The sequence below is a fragment of the Dromiciops gliroides genome, chromosome 4 (assembly GCF_019393635.1).
Source record: "Dromiciops gliroides isolate mDroGli1 chromosome 4, mDroGli1.pri, whole genome shotgun sequence".
Lineage (NCBI taxonomy): Eukaryota > Metazoa > Chordata > Mammalia > Microbiotheria > Microbiotheriidae > Dromiciops > Dromiciops gliroides.
The window spans coordinates 172,643,826-172,656,299 of record NC_057864.1 but is presented as its reverse complement, the minus strand read 5'-3'; the positions used below and the strand labels follow the sequence as shown (position 1 = coordinate 172,656,299).

Here is a 12,474-nt window from a genome sequence, read left to right as displayed (position 1 = left end):
CCCACATTGTTTTTGAAAAAGAAATTGGAGATTCGTTTTTAAAAGACTATCTTTTATTAATCGTGAATTGAACACCAGTTGCTGCTAGCAGCTTCTGAAAAATGGTTGGTGCTAAAGGAAGTAGATAGTGTCAAGTTTTATTCAGTAACCTAGTTGCTCTCCTAGGCTCTTGCAGGTCAGGTAGAAGAGTTCTTCACTAATGTGGGACTTTACCTACTGTTTGTTCCATTGCACTAAGGCATGCTTTAGAGCCCCAGAAGTAATTTTCAGTTGTCAAAAAATTTTGTGTGATCTCATGCCAGCCTGGTGTATGCATGCATGTCAGGTTGCCTTGAGAGGTTACATGAAAGAATATGAAAACAGCGATCCTAGATATACAAAGTTTCTTTAGTGTCTTCCAATAGCTTGTAGGTTAAAATGCAAAATACTCAACCTGCCATTCAAACCCCTCTACAAGCTGACTCCTAACTATACCTCTTGCACCTTTCCATCCATTCAACTTGACCCACAAGCTATTCTCCATACTCAACATCAGTCAACTAGAATTGATTAAGTCCCTACTGTGTGGCAAGAACTCAGCTAGGTGCTGGTGAGAGCAAGAAGAAAGCAAGTGAAAAACTAGTGAAACCATCCTTTTCCTTCCTTCTGTCAAGGGAGGTGACAGTCTCTTATTGCATTCCCTGTTCCTTTCACAGACCATACTCCTTCCACACCTCTGATTCATGAAATCCATAGCTCACTTCAAAGTATAGCTCAAATGTCACATCCTACCCGAGGCCTTTCTTGATCCCTTTAGTTGCTAGCTCTGTCTCATTCTTTTTTTTTTTTAATTTTTTTTTTGGTGAAGCAGTTGGGGTTAAGTGACTTGCCCAGGGTCACACAACTAATAAGTGTTAAGTGTCTGAGGCCAGATTTGAACTCAGGTCCTCCTGACTCCAGGGCTGGTGCTCTATCCACTGCGGCACCTAGCTGCCCTACTGTCTCATTCTTTTTTTTTTTTTTTTTTGCAGTGAGCAGGCTTTATTCTTTATTGTGGGCCCAGTCGGCCTTCTCGTGGGGCTGCTTCTTCTAGTCCTGCTTCAGGCTCAGCCGCTCGAACAGGTATTCTCCCAGCCCGGGCTGGGGGTCGGCCTGCACATGGCGCAGGGTGGTCAGGTGGTCGCCCAGGCGCTTCAGCAGCCTTACCTGTTCGCCCAGGTAGTGGCTCTCCAGGAAATCGCAGAGGTGTGGATCCCCTTGGCTGGAGCCCAGGGCATGCAGCTTCAGGAGGGCCTGGTTCAGACCCTTCTCCAGGCTCAGGGCAGCCTCCATGGCATCCAAGCTGCGGCCCCACTCATCTTGACCAGGTTTCGGCACAGCCTGGAGGAGGACCCAGCCCCCACGTTGGTTCTGGAGCCGCATAAGGCGCTCGGCGCCCTCGCGTTTCTCCTTCCCCAGGTCACGGAAAAAATGCGACACCCTCGGCAGAGCGACATCGTCCCGGTCGAAATAGAAACCCAGGGACAGGTAGAAGTAGGAGGCCTGCAGGTAGAGGTTGGCCAGGCGGTTGACCACGGCCTCGGCCTCGGAGGAGAAGTTTTGGCGGATCTGAGAGGTGGAGCTCATGGCACCGACGGCAACGGGAGGAGCCGGCTGGTCCCGGGGCTGTTTGGTCTCGGAGGCCAGGGGCCGATGGTCCCGGAGGCGGATGGTCTCGAAAGCGAGGGTCGGGTGGTCCCAGGGGCTGTAGGGCTGCAGAAGGACGAAGATCTAGCACGAGGGGAGCTGGGGGAACCCCGGGTCTGTTCCGTCCAAACACTGTTGAAGCAAGAACCAGAGCCGGGAGACGAGGTCTGTCTCATTCTTTTAAAAAATAATAGAAAATAGAAAAAATAGTAATACATTTTTATTGATAATTTTTTCATCACTTAATTTTTTCCTAGTATTCCTTCCTTCTCCTCTCTAAGACAGAGATACCATAAAACAAACAAAAACAAAAAAGTTTTGAAAGAAAAAATGAAAAGAGGTTATCACCAAAATGGATCAATGTATCCAAAAAGTTTAAAAATATATATGTTGGGGCAGCTAGGTGGCACAGTGGATAGAGCACTGGCCCTGGAGTCAGGAGTACCTGAGTTCAAATCCAGCCTCAGACACTTAACACTTACTAGCTGTGTGACCCTGGGCAAGTCACTTAACCCTGATTGCTTCACCAAAATATATATATATATATATATATATATATATATATATATATATATATATATATATATATATGTAACATAACTGTGGACCTCCTCTGTAAAGGAATAGGGCAGGTGTCTTCTCATATTTCTTCTCTGGGGTCATGCTTGTTCTTTGTGATGTTGCAACATTTACTTTCAGTTATTTTTGGTTGTTCTTCAAATTCATGTAAGTTGTAGTGATTGTGTATGTTTTCTTGTCTCTGTTTACTTCAGTCAGCAGCAGTTCACATAGGGTTTTCCCATGCTTCTTTATGTTCACCATGTTCAACATTTTTTGAAGCACAATGACATTTACATTGTTACATGCCTGCCACTGTTTGTTTAGATGTTCCCTAAGTGATGGGCGTCTGCTTTATTCTCAATCCTTGGCTATTTCAAAAAGTAGTACTATAAATATTTTGGTGTATGAGGGGACTTTCTTCTATATCAATGACCTCATTCTGGTATAGGCCTAATAGTCAAATCTCTGGGTTAAAGGGATTGTCTTTCTCTTAAAATTATTGTTGGCATGTTTTATATTTCTGAGCCATGTATCCACAGGATCCAGTAGAACTCAGGGTCCTTGAGGTCAGGGTCAGTTTTTGCTTTTGTATCCTCCACGATAAACACAATGCCTTATAGATAGTGTGCCTTATAAATTTGTTGAATCGAATTTAATTGAGCTAGAAAGGACATTGAGGAATCATCTTACCCACACCACAACCCTGTCTTGAAACATACATTTTTGCTTTAATCTCACTGCCAGAAATGTTTTTCAGATATAAATGGCAAACCACAAGCTAAGTGATTGCATCCAAGGGGAAAGGCTTTTAACTATTTTGTATTTATTGTGGTATTGAGAGGCTGAGTAGTCAAAACGAGTCTCAAATTTCCTAATTCTGCTTTCTAGGGAAATTAATTGATTCAATAAATGTGTTTTAGCAAGACCCAAGTTAGGATCTTGTCTCAGATACTTACTAGCTGTGTGACCCTGGACAAGTCACTTAACTCCTATGTGCCTCAGTTTCCTCATCTTTAAAATAGGGATAATAATAGCACCAACCTCCCAAGCTTATTGTAAGTTACAAATGAGGTAAGATCTATAAAGCACTTCACAAACCTTAGAGTGTTATATAAATACTAGTTAGTATTTATATACCAATGTAATAATGATGCTTATGTGTGAAGTCAAGTTGCTTTACTAATTGCACAATGTAAAGTTATTTTGTTAAGAGTATTTTCTAATTTCTTTTCACTTTAGGTCTACCGTATGGATGGGAGGAAGCTTACACAGCAGATGGAATCAAATACTTTATCAAGTAAGTCCAGGCATCCCAACCAAGTCAGCACTTTTTTTTTTCCACATCTGGAGCAAACCTGGCAGTCGCAGACAATCAGCAAAACTAAAACACCCTCTCAAGCCCTCTCAGAGGTTACAAAAATTAGTAACAAGAAGTGAAATCTCACCAGTTTTATATTCTTCATGATTTATGTGCTGATACTGAAGAACTCTTATAAGGAAAGGTCTAGGAAGAGGTCCAGGGAAAGCCACAAAATGGAGGTGGAATGATCACCTCAACCTAGTGTTGACCACCTGAATTCAAGTACTAAGGTGATCAATATCTTTTTTTGTCAATGTTTTTACATCACCAGAATTTCTCCCAGTATCCTTCCTCTTTTCTCCTACCAGAGAGCTATCCTGTATAACAAAAATCTATTTTTTAAAGAAAAAAAGGAAAAGAGGAAGAAAAAAATTTTTTTAAAAACCCTGCAAAACCAATCAATACATAAAAAAAGTCTGAAAATACATGCTGTATTCCATACACTGGACCTGACTCTTCAAAGGAGTGGAGTAGGGGTGTCAATCACCCTTTCTTTTTTTTTTTTTTTAAGTGAGGCAATTGGGGTTAAGTGACTTGCCCAGGGTCACACAGCTGGTAAGTGTCTGAGGCCGGATTTGAACTCAGGTCCTCCTGACTCCAGGGCCAGTGCTCTATCCACTGCGCCACTGAGCTGCCCCTCACCCTTTCTTTTTTGATACTCTCTTCTTTCTAAATTTCCATGATACTATTATATCCTGGTTCTCCTCCTACCTATTAGACTGCTGCTTCTCAGTCTTCTTTGCAGGATTTTTAACCACTAATAGTGGTTGTACCCCAGGACTCTGTCCGGGACCCTCTTCTCTTCTCCTTTACTACTTTTATTAGTAATCTCATCAGCTCTCATAGATTCAATTATCACCTGATGAAGCTCAAATCTACTTATCCATCCCTAAGCTCTCTGCTTACTTCCAGACTCACATCTCCTACCGCCTATTGGACATTTTAAACTGAATGTCCCATCAATGTCTTAAACTCAACATGTTCAAAACTAACCTTATTATCTTTTCCCTCCAAAACCTCTTAATTCCCCTCTTTCTCTGTAGCACTTGAAATCTAGGCGTCCTCCTTGACTCCTTACTCATTCTCACTCTCCATATCCAATATGTTGCCAAGACATATCAATTTCACCTTCATAACATCTCTGCCCTCTGGCTCTGGCCCCTTCTTTCCTCTGATCCTGCCACTGCCCAGACATAGGCACTTATCACCTCACCTCTGGACTATTGCAGTAGCCTCTTGGTTGGTCTCTCTACTTCAAGTTAATCCTCCACTCAGTTTTCACATTAATCTTCCTAAAACACAGATCTGACCATGTCACCCCAGCTACTCAGTAAACTAAGGGGTTTCCCTTTCACCTTGAAGATTAAACCTAAAATCCTCTGCTTGGCATTCGAAGCCCTTCATTAGCTGGTCCCCTCCTACCATTCCAGTCTTCTTACTCATTACTTGCCTCCATATACTCTGCAGCCCATTGACTCTGGCCTCCTGGATGCTCCTCACGGTTCCTTCATCTCCCAACTCCATGCATTTTCATCTGCCTTCCCAAATGCCAGGAATGAGCTCCTTCCTCATCTCCACTCCCTGGTTAGCTTCCTTCAAAGCTTACCTAAAATTCAACCTTCTATGAAAAGCCTTATAGAATATCTCTTAATGCTAGGGGATTCTCTCTCAATTCTCTCCAATTGATCACATTTGCATATGAATGTAATACATTATATAGAAAGGCAAAAACTGCCCTTGCCCTGGAGGAATTCACAATATAATGGGGGATGAAATTTGTACATCTATAGAAACAAGTTTTTACTTTGCCTTTCTTTGCATTTCCAGCATGCCTAGCTCATTGGAAGTGCTCATTGATTGTCTTATCTCTTCTCTGGAGCCATGCTTGTTCTTTATAATTTTGCAAAATTCATTTTTTGGTCATTTTGTAGTCCTTTATATTGTCCTGGTCACTGTGTTAATTGTTTTCTTGATTTTGCTTACTTCTCTCTGCATCAGTTCATGTAAGTCTTTCCATGCTTCTCAGTATTCTTCATGTTCGTCATTTCTTACCACGCAGTAATATTCCATTATACTCATGTACTGCAGCTTCCCCAAATTATGGGCATCTATTTTGCCTCCATTTTTTTGCTACTACAAAACGTTTCCTTATCAATATATTGGTATATGTGGGAACTTTCTTCTTAGAGGATCAATATCTAAAGGATATGTCATCTCTTATGCCTCCAGTGCCTTAACATAGATGCCATTCAATGTTAGGATACCCCCAAAAGTAAAGTCTAGTGCTTGTTGACTTCCCCAGTTAGGCTTTTCCTAACTCTTTCAGCAAGCATTTAAGCACCTAAGCACCTACTGTGTGCCAGGCACTCTACTTAGCACTTTGCAAACATTATCTCATTAAATCATGAATTTAGGGTGAGTCTAGTGGGAATCTCTCAATCTTTTGAAGCATAAATATTTTTTAGAATCTTTTTTGGAAAAGTTTCCATGCTTTTGTTCCTCCCTTTCATAAAATTTTCCTCATTAGAATTTTTAATTTTTTGCTACTGATAGCAAAATCTAAAGCAGTATTGTTTTCTGAGGAGCTCCTTTCCTGTGTTGGCCCAGGTTAGAAGATTTTGAAAGTGAACTCCCGCAGATATCCTGCATCTCCTTTTGGGAAAATTCCACTTGCCAGACTTCCTTAGGGGCAATATGAAAACATATATTTCATGGGGCATAGTAGAAAAGGGGCTACCCTAGGAGTCAAGAAAACTTCAGTCTAAGTCTTGCCTCAGACCTGTGCTGGCTCTGTGACCACAGGCAGGCCACTTAAATTCTTAGTACCCAAATTACTTGCTAAGACTTTAAAGAACAGAAAATCTAGTAGGTTTCCACACTGTGAGTTCCTTATGGTCCAAATCAAAAGTCTATATACAAGACCTCATGATTAGCAGAGTAGCTATTCAGTAATGAATTTTTTTAGACATAGCCACTCCTAAAGACTATATGCCTAAAACATGGGTTTAAATCAGCATCAGAAGAGGGAGTATCTGCTACAATGAGGCCACAAATCTTTAAAGGACGAACAGATAAGTATATCCCACTAATGTCCAGCTCTGATGCCTCATTGTAGCTTAGAAGTAACCCTGAATTCTCACTGGCTATGCTAGGGGAGTATGAGCTCTAGAAGGTTCCAGTAAGCTCAGACAGCTTTGAGTATGGGCTCGGGGTAAGACTATATCTTTTGTTTGAAGACCAACCAACCTGTCTGAGTAAGAGAAATACATCACTGGTTTGGCCACAGGGTGATAGAGCTTTCAGCCATGCCATTCTTCCTTCCTTCCTCCCTCCCCTTCTTTCTTCTTTCCTTCCTTCCTCCCTCCTTCCTCCCTCCCTTCCTCCCTTCCTTCCTTCCTTCCTTCCTTCCTTCCTTCCTTCCTTCCTTCCCTCCATCCCTCCCTCCTTCCTCACTCCCTTTCTTCCTTTCTTTTCTTGAAATTTGATTTTTTCAATTAACAAGCACTTATTTTCTCTTTCTCCTGAGTCCTTTCCCTACACTGAAAAAAAGAAAAATAAAACCTTTGTTAAAAAAAATATGCACAGACCAAAAGGAAAATGAATTCTCTCATGTCCATTTGTATAAATGTACATTTCCATTTCATTCAGAATATTTAGTTCATCTCTTCCCTGCCAAGGGGCAGGAAACATATTTCATCATCAGTCAACTAGAATTATGGTTCGTCATTGTATTGGTTAGAGTTCTTTAGTTTTTCATATGTATTTATTTTTACAGTGTTTTTGTTATTGTATACATTTCCCCCCTAGTTCTACTTACTTCCCTCTACATTCAAGCCTTCCCAAGGTTTTTACTTTTTTCCAAGTCTTCCATCTTGTAGTGGGCTTGCAGTCTTCATTAGTGACAGGCATACCCAAGTGGATGAAATCCCAACTCCTTGAAAAATAGAAATAAACCATCATACATATGTTGAAAATTGTGAGCCAGCACTATGTCAAGAGTACTGGGCCTGGAGTCAGGAAAACCTGAATTCCAATATGGCCTCAGATACATACTATATAGCGTATACTATATAGGGTACATACTGTATACACACATAGCTGTGTGATCTTGGACAAGTCACTTACTCTGCCTCAGTTGCTTTAGTGGTAAATAGATAATAGCACCTACCTCACAGGGATGTTGTGAAGATCACATGAGATAATATTTGTAAAAAATGCTTAGTGCAGTGCCTGGCCTATAATAGGCCATATACAAATGCTTATTCCCTTTCCTTCCCTTAACATGCAAGCTGCAGACACATATTCAGATGGATCTGTGACCCCATCTGTTTGGATGTTTCCTTGAGCCATGCAGATCACAATCTATCTCTGCCTGACTACATCCAGTGCAGACCCTATCTGTGTCCTGTGTGCATCCCATCTAACATGTTGAGGGACTGCCTGACAGTCTGAGGGTGGTTGTGGTGCACTCAGGCCACCCTTCGACTGACTCTCTCTCCCCAGGTGACCCTCTCATCTTATTTCATGATCACATGTACATTTCCCTGATGACATCCCTCACTCAAGTCTCCCTTCACACTTCCTTTTTGTTATGCTCTGTAATTAACCAGTCACTATTTATTGATTTAGCACCCACCATGAGCACAGACACCATATACATCCTATAGGGAAGACGGAAACCTTCTGAGCATAAGGACCAGCAATATAGTTAGTACCATATATGCTTTTTCTTTTCTTTTCTTTTCTTTTCTTTTCTTTTCTTTTCTTTTCTTTTCTTTTCTTTTCTTTTCTTTTCTCTTCTTTTGGCAGGGCAGTGAGGGTCAAGTGACTTGCCCAGGGTCACACAGCTAGTAAGTCTCAAGTGTCTAAGGTCAGATTTGAACTCAGGTCCTCCTGAATCCAGGGCCAATGCTTTATCCACTGCGCCACCAAGCTGCCCCTTCATATATGCAATTCTTAACAGCCTCTTCTACATCCTTACATCACCATGCCTCTTCTGAAAGTGTTAGCTATAAACTTAATATGAACTAGCATTCGTAATGTACTTTTAGATTTGGAAAGCTCTTTACATATGTTTTCTCATTTGATCCTCATAAACACCCTATGGGGTAGGTGCTTATTCAGTATCCCCATTTCACAGATGAAGAAACTGAGTCAAACAAACAGGTTGAGTAACTGTGCAAGGTCACACAGCTAGTAAGTATCTGAGGCAGGATTTGAATTCAGGTCTTCCTGACTCCACCAAGTCCAGTACTCCGTCTGTTGCACCACCTAAGTTGTTTCATATTCTTAGCCACTATTCAGGCCTTAGCCCTATGAATATGTTTTACTATGAAAGTGGCAGAAGAAAAATACATTCAAACATTTTTATTTGCCTTAAACCTTGTGTTTCATGGGAATATCAGGAGCATTTTAGTACTGTCTTTACTGTCTTGCCAAGATAGAGCAAGCTCCTTCCGAACAGGGACAGCTTGTTTTATCTTTATATTCTTCCCAGTACTTTGTACATGACAGGTCCTTGGTAAATGTCTTTGAAATTGAATTGAATTGGGGTGGCTAGGTGGCACAGTGGATAAAGCACCAGCCCTGGATTCAGGAGTTCCTGAGTTCAAATCCGGCCTCAGACATTTGACACTTACTAGCTGTGTGACCTTGGGCAAGTCACTTAACCCCCATTGCCCTGCAAAAAAAAAAAAGAGAGAGAGAGAGAGAAAGAAATTGAACTGAATTGAAAATTTAATTTATGCATCCATGTGCATGTGTCCATCCTGGGACACAAGAGGTGCCTAATAAATGCTTAATGATTGATTAAAATTTTTTTCAAATCTATTTCAGTCAACCAATAAGCATTTATTAAGTACCTCTTGTGTGTCTAGCGCTTTGGATATAAAGACATGGGCAACTGGCCCTACATTTTAACAGCAGCATGAAAACTTTGTTCTGAGAATAGGTAGTCACCTCCTAGAGACCTGAAAGATAAAATAGTCAAGGTGGGAAAATGTTAACATACAGCAACACCTCAGTTGTCCAGCATCATTAGGAAATGAAGCTTTCCATATATGTGAATTTTCTGCATAATTGAAACTTACTTCTATACCCCATTAAGCACCAAAGATTTCTTAACCATTTTGATGGAAATTTTTCTTACATGTATCATAGTAGTGTATGCTTTTTTAACAATGCAATTAACATAATTTAATTTGTTCTTGATGAATGTATGCCATCTTTTATAAACATCAACCATTACATTATGCTCTTACATTATTATTATTACATTATGATGTCTTTAAGGGCTATTGACATAGCCTATTGACTTTGCCCCTGTTCTAAATTTGTAGGGAAGAAAACTATTAGTGTTTGCCTCTAAAAGTCATTTCAACCATCAACCATCTATTCAATAAATACTGATTCAAGTACATGATGTGTATAGTGAGTACACTTTGCAGGTCACTGAGGGAAATACGAAGTTGAGCTGAAACATAGGTTTTTTTTAAAAGCACCACATAACTAAACTTACTAATATTGTTTGTAAGGTAAAAATAAATAGGTCTTGAATGAGGGCTTGAGAGGTTTTCCTCTGAGTAGAGTACTTGAGCTTTAGTTTATGGAATCTCTGGAATCTATATTTACTGAAACAGGACCTATTTGCTTTCCTTTTGGCTCTTAACTACAATCTACAATCCTCAATAATTTTTAATGGTGCATAGAGGTCCCCAAACCAAAAAGTATGAGAACCACTAAACTAGATTGTATTGCCCTGAGTGAGATCCCTTCCAATTCTGAGCTTCTATGCTTCTGAGTGAAGTGTTAATATATGAAAATATCCATCTTAAACTTTCAGAAAAAAATAATTGACTAGCATGAGATGTCAAGGGGGGGTGGGGAGAAAAGCTTAGATTGGCAGGGAATGTGAATAATTTGGCTCTTTCATTATCGGCATGGACTTTTGGAAGCAAAGAATAGTAAATAATAAACTCCTTGGGTCAGTATCTCTCTAACCTCTAATTAAAAAGGAAGGGTGCCTGAAATTACACATCCCAAACACTGAGCAAGATAATGGGCTCTATCCATACAGTCCCTTCCCTGATAGTGGCATCTGTCACTGTCTTGGCAGAAATTGAATTGTTATTTCTGATGGAAGGCAGGCCTCAGGCAATGGGATAAGCCTCACTGTCACTGCTGTCCCCAGAATGTCCAGAGCCATGTAGTCCTCATTAAATGTTCTCATCAAGCCACATTTCCATTACACATCTATTAATGCTGTATAGAAGAATCCACTTGCGTTGACTTCCAAGGCAAGTGGGGAAACACTTTACAGATTTGATGATGATGTTTATAACGTAGAATCTCCTATTATTTAGCATTAATGAAAGTGCATGGCTATTTTTGCCCACACTCCCTAGAATTTTTTTCTTAACTTTCTCTACAGAGAAAGAGTTGCTGTTTGCTTAACTTTAATGAAAAAGTAGGCTAGCCTGAAGATATCATAATGAAATTATCTGATTAATCTGACTTTCCCACACCCCACTTCTTATCTTCCCTGGGAAAAATCTTAAATCTGCAGACTGCTGCACATTTAAAGTAACCAACCTATATCATTCATTTCACCTTAGCTAAAAGTTTGCATACTCTACCCATCCCAAGTTATATAATGTGACTCAATTGTTTTCAAAATAATATTCATTTATGAAAGAAATTAAAACCTGCCAAATATGGGTAGTGATACACGTAGGTTGCCAGCCTCATGGAAGATTTTGATGTACAGGAATTTGGGCCACTGCCACAACAGATTCCTAACCATTTTACAATGCCAACATACTCAATATCTCAGATAATTGCTTTGAAAATTAAATTACGTACACAACTGATGTTTTAGTAAACACTCAGTGAGTAGCAGTTATGTGTAGAACACTGCACTGCATGTAGAGAGGGAGGCAACGTTTATTTAAAACAGACTCTGCTTGGGGTAGCTAGGTGGCACAGTGGATAAAGCACTGGCCCTGGATTCAGGAGGACCTGAGTTCAAATCTGGCATCAGACACTTGACACTTACTAGCTGTGTGACCCTGGGCAAATCACTTAACCCTCACTGACCTGCCCCCCCCAAACAAAACAAAACAAACAAAACACCAGACCCTGCTCTCACAAAGCTTCCATTCTAGCAGGAAGCTTTAAAACATGTACAAATGACTCTGATACCAAATAATATATGATTCATTCTTTAGGGAAACACAAGGCCTAGTAATGTTTGAAGGGGAAGGTCATTACCAACACAGGGATAAGAAGGGCTTTCTAGAAGAGATGTTGTGGGCAGCTAGATGGCGGAGTGGATAAAGCACCAGCCCTGGGTTCAGGAGGACCTGAGTTCAAATCCAGCCTCCGACACTTGACAGTTACTAGCTGTGTGACCCTGGGCAAGTCACTTAACACCAATTGACTCACCAAAAGAAGAAGAAGAAGAAGAGATGTTATTTGGCATAGGCTTATAAAGAATGGGTAGGCATAGAGAGGATAAACTCTGGACATAGGGAATGTGGTAAACAAACAGAGAAGTGAGCTAGCACAAGGTGTGTTTGAGGAATGGAAATTTGTTCATTTATCTGGAAATTAGAATGTGTGGGAAATAAGAGGACTGGAAGATGGGGCAGTGTCAGGTCCTGAAGGGCCTTGAATGCCAAACAAAGGAATTTGAACTTAGTTGGCAAGAAGGAGCCACTGGAGATTTTTGACCAAAGGAGTAGCTTGACCAGGTATTTGCTTAAAGATCAACATGGCAAAAGAACAAAGGATGGATTGTAGTGGTGCAGGAGGATGTTTGTTAGGGCCTATACCAGCATAGTGTCAGTGGAAATAAAGAGGAAGGGAAACATGAAAGAGATGTTAAGGGG

General features: G+C 40.6%; 2 protein-coding genes across 6 annotated transcripts in view; one reads left to right on the top strand and one right to left on the bottom strand.

Annotated features, from left to right (window-relative positions):
- The window catches only part of STXBP4 (syntaxin binding protein 4), a 240,921-nt gene that overhangs the window by 188,461 nt on the left and 39,986 nt on the right, over positions 1-12,474 (top strand). For all 5 annotated transcript variants that reach the window (XM_044004740.1, XM_044004739.1, XM_044004738.1 and 2 more), the window contains one exon: positions 3,466-3,523. In XM_044004740.1, coding sequence (XP_043860675.1) covers positions 3,466-3,523 — 58 coding nt within the window. The remainder of the gene's footprint in view (positions 1-3,465; positions 3,524-12,474) is intronic.
- LOC122755857 (ferritin light chain-like) lies at positions 1,019-1,731 on the bottom strand. The gene has a single exon (XM_044004744.1). It carries the CDS (start codon positions 1,603-1,605, stop codon positions 1,069-1,071), a length of 537 nt encoding a protein of 178 aa, XP_043860679.1. The 5' UTR covers positions 1,606-1,731; the 3' UTR covers positions 1,019-1,068.